This window comes from Amblyraja radiata, chromosome 15 (genome assembly GCF_010909765.2).
Source record: "Amblyraja radiata isolate CabotCenter1 chromosome 15, sAmbRad1.1.pri, whole genome shotgun sequence".
NCBI classification, from domain to species: Eukaryota; Metazoa; Chordata; class Chondrichthyes; order Rajiformes; family Rajidae; genus Amblyraja; species Amblyraja radiata.
In genome coordinates, this window is record NC_045970.1 from 41,816,796 (window position 1) to 41,832,351 (window position 15,556).

Sequence of the window (15,556 nt, forward strand, 5' to 3'; positions counted from 1 at the left end):
TTCCACCATCGTCCTGTTGATATAAACGGGATAGTGGGTCCCTATCCTATCCCTTCCAAAGTCCATAATCAGTTCCTTGGTTTTGCTGGTATTGAGAGCCAGGTTATTGTACTGGCACCATTTGGTCAATCGGTCGATCTCACTTCTATACTCTGACTTGTCACCATCAGTGATTCGTCCCACAACAGTGGTGTCGTCGGCAAACTTGACGATTGAATTCGCACAATGTCCAGCTACACAGTCATGAGTATAGAAACATAGAAAATAGGTGCAGGAGGAGGCCATTCGGCCCTTCGAGCCAGCGCCGCCATTCATAGTGATCATGGCTGATCGTCCCCAATCAATAACCCGTGCCTGCCTTCTCCCCATATCCCTTGATTCCACTAGCCCCTAGAGCTCTATCTAACTCTCTCTTGAACCCATCCAGTGATTTGGCCTCCACTGCTCTCTGTGGCAGGGAATTCCACAAATTCAAACTCTTTGGGTGGAAAAGTTTTTTCTTAATTTATTATCTGAATGGTGGCCGATTAGGAAAAGGGGAGATGCAACGAGACCTGGGTGTCATGGTACACCAGTCATTGAAAGTAGGCATGCAGGTGCAGCAGGCAGTGAAGAAAGCGAATGGTATGTTAGCATTCATAGTAAAAGGATTTGAGTATAAGAGTAGGGAGGTTCTACTGCAGTTGTACAGGGTCTTGGTGAGACCACACCTGGAGTATTGCGTACAGTTTTGGTCTCCTAATCTGAGGAAAGACATTCTTGCCATAGAGGGAGTACAGAGAAGGTTCACCAGACTGAGTCCTGGGATGGCAGGACTTTCATATGAATAAAGACTGGATAGACTCAGCTTGTACTCGCTAGAATTTAGAAGATTGAGGGGGGATCTTATAGAAACTTACAAATTTCTCAAGGGTTTGGACAGGCTAGATGCAGGAAGATTATTCCCGATGTTGGGGAAGTCCAGAACAAGGGGTCACAGTTTAAGGATAAGAGGGAAGTCTTTTAGGACCGAGATGAGAAAATCATTTTTTACACAGCGAGTGGTGAATATGTGGAATTCTCTGCCACAGGAGGTAGTTGAGGCCAGTTCATTGACTATATTTAAGAGGGAGATAGATGTGGCCCTTGTGGCTAAAGGGATCAGGGGGTATGGAGAGGGAAAGTATGGGATACTGAGTTGGATGATCAGCCGTGATCATATTGAATGGCGGTGCAGGCTCGAAGGGCCAAATGGCCTACTCCTGCACCTATTTTCTATGTTTCTATGTCTCTATGTTTAAATGGCCTCCCCTTTATTTTAAGACTGTGGCCCCTGGTTCTGGACTCGCCCAACATTGGAAACATTTTTCCTGCATCTAGCTTGTCCAGTCCTTTTATAATTTTATATATTTTTTATGAGATCCCCCTCATCCTTCTAAACTCCAGTGAATACAAGCCTTGTCTTTCCAATCTTTCCTCGTATGACAGTCCCGCCATCCCAGGGATCAATCTCGTGAATGTACGCTGCACTGCCTCAATCACAAGGATGTCCTTCCTCAAATTAGGAGACCAAAACTGTACACAATACTCCAGATGTGGTCTTACCAGAGCCCTATACAACTGCAGAAGAACCTATACTGAAATCCTCTTGTTATGAAGGCCAACATTCCATTAGCTTTCTTCACTGCCTGCTTTACCTGCACGCCAACTTTCAGTGACTGGTGTACAAGGACACCCAGGTCTCACTGCACCTCCCCCTTACCTAACCTAACCCCATTGAGATAATAATCTGCTCCCTTGTTTTTACTGCCAAAGTGGATAACCTCCCATTTATCTATATTATACTGCATCTGCCACGCATCTGCCCATTCACTCAACTTGTCCAGGTCACCCTGCAACCTCCTAACATCCTCTTCACAGTTCACACTGCCACCCAGCTTTGTGTCATCCGTAGACTTGCTAGTGTTGCTCCTAATTCCCTCTTCCAAATCAGTAATATATATCGTAAACAGTTACGGCCCCAACACCGAGCCTTGCGGCACTCCACTCGCCACTACCTACCATTCTGAAAAGTATAGTGCGAGTACAGCAGGGGGCTGAGTACGCAGCCTTGAGGTGCTCCCGTGCTGATTGTTATCGAGGATTTCCACCAATACGGACAGACTGTGGTCTGTGGATGAGGAAGTTGCGGATCCAATTGCAGAGGGATGCGCAGAGATCCGTATCTGAGAGCTTGGTAACCAGCTTGGAGGGGATGATGTCTTTATAATTGTATTACTATTCCATCACATCTGACCCTCATCCTAGTCCTTCATGGTGTTTATTGAAGATACTTTATGTTATCAAACAGCAACGTCTCTTAATTTTCCTACCCTTGCGGACTAGATTGATGCCATCTATTAGCATACTATAAAAGCCAAATCAGAGCACTTATCTGAAGATGCTGCGATTTATGATGCCTGAAATAATTCTGCCCTTTTATTTAAACCCTGATTAAGTTAGTTAGTTATTGTTTAGAAATATAGAACACAGAAAAATAGGTGCGGGCAGGGGGCTGAGTACGCCAGCACTGCCATTCAATATGATCATGGCTGATTATCTAAAATCAGTACCCCGTTCCTGCTTTCCCCCCCATATCCCTTGATTCCTTTAGCACTACGAGCTATATCTAACTCTCTTTTGAAAGCATCCAGTGAATTGGCCTCCACAGTCTTCTGTGACAGAGAATTCCACAGATTCACAACTTTCCAGGTGAAATTTTTTTTCCTCATCTCAGTCCTAAATGGCCTACCCCTTATTCTTAAACTGTGACCCCCTGGTTCTGGACCCCCCCCAACATCGGGAACATTTTTCCTGCCACTAGCCTGTCCAATCCCTTAAGAATTTTATATGTTTCTATAAGATCTCCTCTCATCCTTCTAAATTCCAGTGACTACAAGCCCAGTCAACCCATTCTTTCATCATATGTCAGTCCCGCCATCTCAGGAATTAACCTGGTGAACCTCCGCTGCACTCCCTCAATAGCAAGAATGCCTTCCTCAAATTAGGAGACCAAAATTACACACAATACTCCAGGTGCGATCTCACCAGGGCCCTGTACAACTGCAGTAAGACCTCCTTGCTCCTAAACTCAAATCCTCTTGCAATGAAGGCCAACGTGCCAATAGCTTTCTTCACTGCCTGCTGTACCTGCATGCTTACTTTCAGTGACTGATGTACAAGCACATCCAGGTCTCGTTGCACCTTCCCTTTTCCTTTTCGTTCGCTTGCGTGTCAGACGACGTTCTGCCATCGCTTTGCCACAGTCAGTGCTACATCTGTGCCTCTGCGGAGATCGTCCGCAGTGCATGCCTCTCCGCCGCAAGTCAATAGGTGGACCATTGTCTGTATCTCTCCATAGTTGCACTTGTCAGAGTTTGAGAGGCCCCACTTCTTCAGGTTGAGTCCGCAACATCCCACTCCAATGCAAAGGTGGTTTAGGGCTCTCCAGGTAGTATAAGGCAGGTCATGTCCTGGTGCCATCTGTTGTGGTGCCTGGTACTGTTGGCTCTAGTTCCATGAAGCTGTTCCGACTCTTCAGGCATTTCTTGGCATGTTGGTGATTGTGCAAGGGGTGTGGGGGGGGGGGTCTATGTTTGCATTGAAGCGTTCTACTGTAGCTGCCCGATCACATCTTCGAGATGGTTCGTCGATGCTTGCCAGCTCGTACAGATTTTCCTAATCTGACACTATTCAGATAATAATCTGCCTTCCTACTCTTGCCACCAAAGTGGATAACCTCACATTTATCCACATTACACTGCATCTGCCATGCATCACCCAACCTATCCAAGTCACCCTGCAGCCTCATAGCATCCTCATCGCAGCCCACACTGCCACCCAGTTTTGTGTCATCCGCAAACTTGGAGATGTCGCACTTAATTCCCTCGTCTACATTGTTAATATATATTGTAAATAACTGGGATCCCAGCACCGAGCCTTGCAGTACCCCATTAATCACTGCCTGCCATTCTGAAAAGGACCCGTTAATTCCTACTCTTTGCTTCCTGTCTGTCTGCCAGTTCACTATCCATGTCAATACCCTACCCCCAATACCATGTGTTCTAATTTGCACACTAATCTCTTGTGTGGGCGCAGGGGATATCTGTGAATTATTTGGATCTTGTCAAAGGCTTTTTGAAAATCCAGATACGCCACATCCACTGGGTCTCCCTTATCCATTCTACTTGTTACATCCTCAAAAAATACCTGAAGATTAGTCGAGCATGATTTCCCCTTCATAAACCCATGCTGACTTTGACCGATCCTGTCAGTTTTCCAAATGCGCTGCTATAACATCTTAAACAATCGACTCCAGCATCTTCCCCACTACCAATGTATTGCTAACCGGTCTGTAATTCCCCGTTTCCTCTCTCCCTCCTTTCTTAAAAAGTGGAGTTTAGCTTACATTGGCTTCCCTCCAGGCCACAGGAACTAATCCAGAGTCGAGATAACATTCTGGTTTAAGTGTGCCTATAGAGCTGGTTAATGAACTATTTGACTTTTCTAGGTGAAACGATGAGAGTTGCGTCAAAAGAATTCACAGATAACCCCTGTGCCTTAGCAAAGCGAGAAAGCATGGTTGGTGCCGCGCGAGGTCTCCTTGCTGCAGTGACCCGACTTCTGATTCTGGCAGACATTCTTGATGTTGTGCATCTCCTGCAGCACCTCACGGCTGTAAGTAAATGGTCAAAAATCCAATTGCTTTTAGCTTACATTGTTTATCCAGTTTTAACATGAGCAAAGACAATTGTCACATTCTTGGCAGGTCCAGAATTCATTTGCATTGTTGACAAAGGTGTCAAATGAAGATGACCTGAACAACGCATACCGAACGTTTGCGCAGGACTTAACCAAATTAGACTTCCTGACTCAGAAACGCCAACAGGTATGGAATGTTGATTGTACTCTTTTTAATGTAATGATCTTTGAGGTGCAGGATTGTAGATAATCCTTGGTTTCAGAAAATGAACAAGTCTAGCTATTTGAGATACAAGTTTGCAGAAGTGTCCATGCCTTGTGAATAGAAGGTGAGTAACGCATAATGGTTGTGTGAGGTAGAAAAATGGAGACTGAGGCATGTGGGTAGGCCAAAGATATTCAGTTAGTTTAATCCAAATGATTGTGGAAATTTCTTAAGACTGACACTGATGGGTTTTTAGATATCGAAGGAATTGAGAAATTAATTTAAACTGAAACATAGTTAGAGGATTAGTGTTGATCTTATTGAACCGCAGAGTAAGCTGGAAGGACTACTTCTGTCCTTACATGCTCCATTTTCCACTGGAAATAATTCAATTTCTTCTGTTGTTTTAGCAGGAACATTGGTGAAACTGCACCATCAGGGTTAAGTTGAATTATGTTTATTGTCTGTTCAAATTTCCAGAGATTAGCTGTATTTCATACCTGGCAGACTGCTCCACTAGGTTCCATTGTACGATGAATTGTCACACCACTTTCAATAACTCTATTAATACTAGTCGAATGTTGATTAGTCAATGGATATGTTCCATTAACACAATCACAATTTATTGCACACATTTATTATCACAAATTTTGTTTTGTAAGCCACTGTTTCTAAGTGGAATGAATGCCCCATGTGCGGACTGTAAATATTCTGGCAGTCTGGCAGGTGGTGTTATTTTACACTCCACTGGATCTTAAATCGATGGAAAACTTAGAGCTATAATAAATCACAATGTGGCTTGAGGGTGCTTGCACAGAGTAATCTGGGCACACTGAGGTAACTAGAAGAATGGAAACTAATTTCATTGAAACATATAGAAATAGGAATAAATATTTTCTCTCTATGGTTTAAGAGTTGTAAGAGCAGCAATAAGGTTAATTGTAGCACAACTCATGTTTGTTATTGTCCTGCATCATTGGAACATGTATAACACCAAAGAAACGCATTGAGTGGTGAAGAGGGAAGTTGGACATCGCTGAAAGAGGCTAGTCTGCTTGAGCACTCCTTCAAATAACAGTCTTTACCAGTATCACCGTAAAAACTCCAAGAATTAATTCATCTAACTTTGAACGATTGATCTTTTTCTGAAGAGGCTATTTAGAATTTAGCGGAACGTTCAATGCGATCGCCTCTCTGGACAGTTTAGTTTAGAGATACAGCGTGGAAACAGGCCGTTCGGTCCACTGAATCGGTGCTGACCAACGATCCCCACACACTAACTGTAACACTCAGCACCATTTTGCCGATACGCACCAATACGGCTGCAATTTGTAACCTAGCAGAATTGCCAGTTCTGTGTCTGGTCTGCCCCAGCAGAGTACACTCCATCCCAGCTCAACCCATCCCAACTCACTGGAACAGTAGACGCTAGTTTACAACAAAGGCACAAAGTGCTGGATGGAGTAACTCAGCAGGTCAGGCGGCATCTCTGGGCTCTGAAGTATTGTCCCGACTCTAAACGTCACCTATCCATGTTCTCCGGAGATGCTGACTGACCCGCTGAGTTACTCCAGTACTGTGTCTTTTTCAGTTCGTTCTATTCCAGTCATTTTCGGCAGTGGATCCAGTTGAGAACTGTTGCTTTAAGTGTTTGTGCTACCATGACTCCTCGCACTCCTCGGTTTTCTGTTCCCGATCAGAATCTCAAAGCCGAGCAATTATTGCGCGCAGCTGCTTACAAGACCCGCAAAACAAGCTGCTCTTCTTGTTGAAGAAGCCGCCCTAGTTGTCTTCGTGAACTAGCTCATCCCACAACATGCAACCTTGGTGCGAGAATTAATCCCTTAGCCGACGATTTCAGCAGTGAAATTTTGGTGTGAAATAATATCGAAAGAAAAGTAAACTTATTTTGGTAAATCTAGCCAAATTAATTTCGATATTTTTAGGAGATGTTTGGACTGTCAATGATTGAAAAGTATCAAAAAAGCTCGTCAATTCCGCCCATGCAAATTTTGGTAAGGGTTTTTTTTTTAGCGATATTTATGGCATTGTTACTTGTTTCTTTAGTCTACAATGTGTATTTCCTTCCAAATCTTCCCTCTTTTGAATTCACAATCTACACTTTGTAATGAGTTCTGGAGAAGGCAAGGTGTTATATCATGCTAATGATTACTTTCACCAAATTGAATATTGCTTTTTCTTTGTGAACCAGGTTACAAATTGTTTTTTTTTAAAAAAACACAATTCTTTTGTTTTTGCATGATAATCTGTAATCATTATGACCATTTAAAAAAATCAGATAACATGTAGGGGTTGCACGCAAGGTCATCGGGTCAAAGGGCGTGACGCACGGAGTAGCTCAATCCATGTGGAGGACATGGCAGCTTCCGGCATATACTGTTAATATACAAAACGCGTACTTTCTTACCCGTTAAAAATGGCTGAAAAGGTCATTTTGTGTGCTGTAAATAATTGTGGAAATCGGGGTAAGCGTGAGAGACATGTACCCAACTTCAGAATTGCAAAAGTGAGGAGAAATTATGGTAGAGAGAAGCGCGAGCTGAAGGGACAACAACAGCTAAAGTGCTTGGCGAACATTGGCCGTGCACATATTGAGATTGAAAATATTGGGAATTATCGCGTTTGCTCACTGCATTTCATCAACAGTAAGGCATTATTTGTGTTTTTTCTTGATTCCTTTGGTATCTAAAAAGTTTCAGAAGTGATAAATGTGGCTGTAAAATTTTTAAATCGCCCATGGTTCTGAAGTGGGTTTTTACATACAAAAAGAAAATGCGTCATTTCTCCTCACTTTTGGAATTCTGAAGTAGGATAAATGTCTCTCGTGCTTACCCAGATTTCCATAATTATTTACAGCGCAAAAATGGACAATTTCGCCGTTTTTTAACGGGCTGCTATGCTGGAAACAATGGTAATTGCTTACCTGCAGTTCATCGCGTGTACTCCAGTTGGCGTAGCGTGGCAACAGTACGGGTCACGCTCCCTATTGAGCCAAAATAGATCAAGGCAGAGTAAAGCTGGGTGAAAGGTTGCTTTCTTAATGGAGCATCTTAATGGAAATGGGAGAGGCAGATTATGGGAATAAATTAAAAACTTGGAATTCTTTCAATTAAAAGAATGGCGGCAGTTCGGGAACAGGAGATGATAACACGGCCAAAATTCAATGTAATTTTGGTTCTCCCATATGTAGAAGTGGCAAATACGTTAGATTGGACTTGCTGCCTCCCTTACCACGCTGGGCGGTGCTCGATAAAGTCTGCAACTTGTCCAATAAACATTGTTTGGTGGCCTGGCTGTTCCTTACGGCCTCCGTGATTACCGGTGAGGTAGTTCTTAGATCTTTACCAGTTACCATGACATCCCTCCCTTGTCAAACAAAAAGGATTTCCCCAGGGCTGCAAACTCTCACGCATTGAGCATGAGAATCACGCATTTCGGCAAATTCTCACGCTCTCACGCTAATCACAAATTTCTCACGCTCTGTTGTGAGAAATTCTGTGAACAACGAAAATTTCAAAACTCCTATCAACTGCATGAGCCCGCGGGTGTTGGAGAGCCGGGGTTGAGGAAGGGATGGAAGCAGAAGCAGCGGCGGGGACAGATGCGGACGGGTAGCTGGGGCTGGCGAGTGTTTGCCGGGCTGGCGAGTGTTTGCCGGGCTGGCGAGTTGCTCACTGCAGCTCCGGCCATGGAGCAGCCTCAGTGCAAAAGTCCCGGGGTGTCGGAAGGCTTACGCCGCTGCCATTAGAGTCTCTGTGCTGAATTTGCCCAGTTGACCGGCATGGATCATGCTGCGGCTCGGTGCATCCTGGAGGACAACCAGTGGCTGCTGGAAGTAAGTACCAAGCACTGGGTAGAAACGGTGGAAGATAGTGGGCTTCAAATGGGGGTGGTTGGAGAAAGCATCCTCCATGGGCCAAGTGTTTGATTATAATCTGATTTCCATACATGAATATACTAATATCATTCATGTGCTGCACCTGTTGAGCAGAGCCTGGCTCTACTGTGGAATGTAATTAGGAATGTAATTTAGCCTAACCTTATTCACAGCTAATCCAATTTAAAGCATAAATATTACATTCAAGTTAAGTTAAAAGACTCGCTACAGTATGCACCAGATTGCCCAATTTCAAGCTGAAAAATGCGAAAGCTCCGTACCAATAATAATAATAATAATAAATTTTATTTGCGGGCGCCTTTCATAGTCTCAAGGACACCTTACAGAGATTAACAAGAGAGAAAAAACATATAGTCGGAGTAAAATAAATAATAAGGACATCACCAGTACACAAATTAAAGACAGAAATCGCTCCAAAGACAAAAAATCAAAAACACAATGTGAAGAGAGAGCAGCGGCAGCTAAAGCGCGCCAGCGTCCACTCTCCCTTCCGACAGCCATCTTGGACACAGACTAACATATTAACTTACACACAAAAAAAATCATCCCCCCACAATGATTGCCACTGTGGGGGAAGGCACAATGTCCAGTCCCCATCTCCAGTTCTCCCAAAGTCAGGCCTATTGAGGCCACCGCTATTGCCTCTACGGAGGCCCGATGTTCCTGGCCGTTCTGGCCGGGTGCTGTTGCCCCGGCGTCGGGAGAGTCCTTTCAGCGGCTGGGCCACCTGGAACGGCCGCTTCGTAACTGGGGACCGCGGCGCCCAAAGCCGGCAAGGCCGCGCCGGTTTGGAGCTCCCAGGCTCCCGATGTTTAACCAATGGCACCCCCCTCCCACACCCTCCTCCCCCCCTCCCCCCCCCCACCTCGGTCACTACGCTCCCTCGGGCTTGGTCTCTCGCAATTTCTCACTTCCAACTCTCACCCAATGTTGGCAGCCCTGCCATCATCGTATTGTAAACTGAACATTTCAACACAATTCTGGATAGAGCATTCCTTCCATTGATAATGTATCACTCGCACACGTCAACACATCTCTTAATCCTCTAATCTCTTGTGTCGTGTTCTTTGATGCTTGGGTCTGGCCCCTGCGGTGTTTGTGGTGATATTGGATTCGGATCTGTCATGTTCTGCTGCACAAATTCATTGTCTCGATTCTTGTTTCGTATATCCTCCACCTCAAACTGGTGCATTTCTTTTTCACTTTGAACGGTATCCTGCACCTTGTGCAATTTCCCCCTTGATTTTGATCTAGTGATTTCTGAATGTTCCTTCAATTTCAACTGAACAGTTTCAGAATCATACTTTTGCTCTATCCTTTTTGATTATGTTCATCTTCCTTGGACTTTGAACCAATTCAATACTTTCCTTTGTTTTTGATTGCGAGCCATCAACTCTTTCCTTGTATTTTGACAAAGTTTTCAGATTCTCGTCTCTTGCCTATTTTCCTCTCCCTTGCTTTATCTTCCTTGGATAGACAAGCTGGAGTAACTCAGCAGGACAGGCAGCATCTCTGGAGAGAAGGTGACGTTTTGGGTTGAAACTCTTCTTCACCCATTCTGTCTTTAAGCCAGCATCTGCAGTTCCTTCCTACACACTTATCTTCCTTGGATCTTGACTGAGAATTTTTAAAGTTCTTCTCTTTATCTTTATTTCAAACATCCTCCTGTACATTTTCCTTTGATTTTAGCCGAGAGCTTCCACATTCATTTTGATTCTCTTTGACTTTCTCATGACTTCTTGTGTCATCGTGCAATGTCACTCTGGATTTTGATCTGAAGTTCCCAGATTCACATCTCCTTTCTTTGCCTTTCATATCCTCCGGCAAGCCTTCCTTAAATAATGATCGTGAGTGTTCAGACATGTATTTCTTGTCTTTCCCATTCTCATGGTTTTTATCGTCTACTCTATTTTTTCTAGATTTAGTTTGATCATGTTCAGACTCATTTTTCTTTACTCTGCTTTTAGAATCTTCATGCTTTCCTTGAACTTGGAGCAATAGTTTTCAGAATAATTCCATTTCTCTCTCCATTTTCAGATGCCTCAACAAGCTAATCTCATCTGCTTGCTTTGGGCCTATAACCCTACAAACCTTTTCTATCCATGTACCTGTCCAAACGTATTTTACACTTTGCCATTGTACACGTCTCTACAACTTGCCCTGGCAGTTCCCATACTCGCCCCCTCTTTGTGGAAACAGTTGCCCTCAGGCCTCTGAAATCTTTCCCCTCTTCCCTTAAACTCACCTGTCTTATGGAACAAGAGTCTGCAATGATTCACTTCATGCCAACATCTCATAATTTTCTATATTTCTGTAATGTTTATATGTTGAACCAGTTACAACAGCGGTCAGTAGAGTGTAAATAAAACATTGTCTGTTCATAACTTGCTCCTTGTTGATCTTTTGACGTCTTAAATTCCATGTGCTGTCTGAAACTGTATTTGCTCATCTGAAAGACCATATAACCATATAACAATTACAGCACGGAAACAGGCCACCTCGACCCTTCTAGTCCGTGCCGAACACGTATTCTCCCCTAGTCCCATATACCTGCGCTCAGACCATAACCCTCCATTCCTTTCCCGTCCATATAACTATCCAATTTATTTTTAAATGATAAAAACGAACCTGCCTCAACCACCTTCACTGGAAGCTCATTCCACACAGCCACCACTCTGAGTAAAGAAGTTCCCCCTCATGTTACCCCTAAACTTCTGTCCCTTAATTCTCAAGTCATGTCCCCTTGTTTGAATCTTCCCTACTCTCAGTGGGAAAAGCTTATCCACGTCAACTCTGTCTATCCCTCTCATCATTTTAAAGACCTCTATCAAGTCCCCCCTTAACCTTCTGCGCTCCAAAGAATAAAGCCCTAACTTGTTCAACCTTTCTCTGTAACTTAGTTGCTGAAACCCAGGCAACATTCTAGTAAATCTCCTCTGTATTCTCTCTATTTTGTTGACATCCTTCCTATAATTAGGCGACCAAAATTGTACACCTTACTCCAGAATTGGCCTCACCAATGCCTTGTACAATTTTAACATTACATCCCAACTTCTATACTCAATTCTCAGATTTATAAAGGCCAGCACACCAAAAGCTTTCTTTACCACCCTATTTACATGAGATTCCACTTTCAGGGAACTGTGCAGTTATTCCCAGATCCCTCTGTTCACCTGCATTCTTCAATTCCCTACCATTTACCATGTACGTCCTATTTTGATTTGTCCTGCCAAGATGTAGCACCTCACACTTATCAGCATTAAACTCCATCTGCCATCTTTCAGCCCACTCTTCCAACTGGCATAAATCTCTCTGTAGACTTTGAAAATCTACTTCATTGTCCACAACCCCACCTATTTTAGTATCATCTGCATACTTACTAATCCAATTTACCACACCATCATCCAGATCATTAATGTACATGACAAACAACAGTGGACCCAACACAGATCCCTGTGGCACCCCACTAGTCACTGGCCTCCAACCTGACAAACAACCATCCACCATTACTCTCTGGCATCTCCCATTCAGCCACTGTTGAATCCATCTTGCTACTCCACCATTAATACCCAACAATTGAACCTTCTTAACCAACCTTCCGTGAGGAACCTTGTCAAAGGCCTTACTGAAGTCCATATATACAACATCCACTGCTTTACCCTCATCAATTTCCCGAGTAACCTCTTCAAAAAAGATTAGTCAAACATGACCTTCCAGGCACAAATTCATGTTGACTGTTCCTAATCAGACCCTGTTTATCCAGATGCTTATATATATTATCTCTAAGTATCCTTTCCATTAATTTGCCCACCACTGACGTCAAACTTACAGGTCTATAATTGCTAGGTTTACTCTTAGACCCCTTTTTAAACAATGGAACAACATGCGCAGTACGCCAATCCTCCGGCACTATTCCCGTTTCTAATGACATTTGAAATATTTCTGTCATAGCCCCTGCTATTTCTACACTAACTTCCCTCAATGTCCTAGGGAAAAGACATTGGATGACCAAAGTGGGATTAGCAATTGGGATTGCTCATTGTTATTCAGTTGGTATTATAAATGGTACTGCAAAGTGTCTCAAGAGTGTAGGCGAGTGGTAACATCTGGGGAGAGTTGGTGGGAATGTGGGGAGAATAGAACATGATTAGTGTGACTGGGTGATTGATGACCATCTTGGTGTTGTGAAGGCCTGTTTCTTTGCTGTATGACTTCCAATCTGTAATATTAATTCAAAGCTTTTGTGCTACTCAAACTGTTCCAGTCTGGAACTTGTAAGATAACGAGAACAAAGTCAATAAAGAATACAACAAACATACTTTGATCTACTTACTGAAAATGATTTTTGTTTAAAATCTGAAATTATTATTCTGTGTACAAGTTGTTGGTGAGACCACACTTGGACTACTGTGCGCACTTTGAGTGGCCCAGCTATAGGAAGAGTGAGATTAAATTGGAAAGGATGAAGAAGAGATTCACTACAATATTATTTGGACTTGCAGACTTGGGTTTTATAGGTGAAGACTGCGTCATTTTGCTATGAAACCTAGGAGGCTGAGGTGTGACTATTGAAGTATACAAAATCACGAAGGGTATGAGTAAAGTGAACACTCACAATCGTTCCCTCGATGTAGACAATTTTAATATTAGATTAGATAATCTTAAAGTGAAAGGGGAGAAATTTAAGAGGGACCTCATGGAAAATATTTATCTCGCAGGATAGTCAGTATCTGGAATGAGCTAACAGTGGAAACTATGGAAGTCAATACAATCACTACTTTCAAAAAATATTTGGACAGATAAATATTCATAAAATTTTGGAGTAACCTAGAGGGTCAGGTAGCATCTCTGGAGAAAAGGAATAGATGACATTTCATGTTCAGACTGAGTGTTAGGGGAGAGGGGAAACTAGAGGTATGAAAAGGTACAGAACAAATCAGAGCCTGTACTGATGACCAAGGAATGGCGGAGCCCACAATGGTCCATTGTTGGGAGTGGAAACGGTGATAACGAAGGGATACAAACAGTGAAACTAGCAGGCCGACAGTGAAACTAGCAGCGTGTAACTGCGGACGCTAGTTTACACTGAAGATGTACACAAAATGCTGGAGTAACTGCGAGAGTACAGCAGATGGACCTGAAGCCGTCACCCTGGCTTGCACCATCTACCCGTCCTCAGCTTCTGACGCCACCCCCTGACTTGCAAAGTGCATCATCGAGCCCTTCTTCAATCACCACATTGACTCGGTTGTTGTTGTTGCAGCTCATGTTGTAGCTCCTGGGAACAGCAATGTCTTCAGGCCACTGCCACCAATAGGACACGCTCGGTCTCTACGGGGCTCCCTCCCCTCTCACCAGCTGCCACTTCTTTCCATCACTTCCTCCCTTTCCTTTAATATTTATGCTCAAGTGAGGTGCAACTTGATTGCTGTCCCAGTTTCTGCCACTAGATGTCAGAGTTGCCATGCGAGTCTGTCATGTGGTCCTATAATACACCAGGAACAAATTAGCATTTAGATGAGCAATTTGTTGTGCCTAGTATCCTATTGGGCAGCATATGATTTGTGTAAAGGGCACTGTGTAGGAATACAATTCTCAGGATACAAAGTTGCTGTTACCTTTTATTTAAAACATTTTATGCAGTTACCCAAGGGTGTTTATAGTCTAGAAACTAGGAACTATCAATGCTGGTTTACAAAAGAAAACAAAGCTCCAGAGTAGCTCAGCGCGTCAGGCAGCATCTCTGTGGAGAACATGGATAGGTGACGTTTTGGGTCATAAGACATAGGAGCAGAATTAGGACATTCAGCCCATCAACTCGACTTCAACTTTCAATCATGGCTGATCTGTTTCCCCTTCCAACCCATTCTTCTGCCTTTTCCCCATAACTTTTGATGCCCTTATTGATCTATAACATGTCAATCTACAGAATAAAAATGCCTAATGCCTTGGCCTCCACAGCCATCTGTGGCAATTATTTCCACAGATTCAGCATCCTCTGGCTAAATAAATCTCCTCGCATCTCTATTCTAAAGGTATGTTCTTCTATTCTGTGCAGGTCCCCCTTCAGACTGATTGTAGTGTTGTGTATATATAACTAAATCTGTAAATAGTAAGTTTTGTGGGTACGTATACAAAACAGCTAATGTTCATTCATTTTGACGTGGAACAGAGCATAAGTGCCCAATTGTCTGAAGGATATATATCAGTGGGTGATAGGAAATATGAACATGTTTATAAAAATGAGAAATGATGAATGTTCCAATAATTGAAATATGTCGACAAGACCAATCCTCTGCTGTGCTATGTAATGCTACTGCTGTGCTATGTAATGCTACTGCTGTGCTATGTAATGCTACTACTGTGCTGAATGCATTGAATTAAAAATAGATCCCACGTGTCCAATGGGGCAGTTAAGTGGTTCAACAGCCAATAGTTAAGGTCAAAGCTTTGAGAATATGCCACGTCTATTGTAAACAGTGGACAATTTAATGTGCTCAGCAGTGGACGGCCCAGCAGTAAGGTGCCAAGGATTAGGATTCATCATTTGCCACTCTTTTCAACCAGTGTTCTGAGTGATGATTCATGCAAGCCTGTCTTGCGGTACCCACCTTCACTGAAGATGGAAATCACTGGAGAAAAGTTTATCTGTCACCGAGTCGTAGCAGATATAATGGAAAATTGTCATTATTTCTTGGGGACAACTGGAAAAA

At 43.2% G+C, this 15,556-nt stretch overlaps 1 protein-coding gene across 1 annotated transcript in view; it reads left to right on the top strand.

Annotated features, from left to right (window-relative positions):
• ctnna3 (catenin alpha 3) overlaps window positions 1-15,556 on the top strand; it is a 1,079,953-nt gene that overhangs the window by 16,347 nt on the left and 1,048,050 nt on the right. Inside the window, exons 4-5 of the mRNA XM_033034268.1 lie at window positions 4,529-4,695; window positions 4,787-4,906. Of these exons, the coding sequence (XP_032890159.1) occupies window positions 4,529-4,695; window positions 4,787-4,906 (287 nt within the window). The remainder of the gene's footprint in view (window positions 1-4,528; window positions 4,696-4,786; window positions 4,907-15,556) is intronic.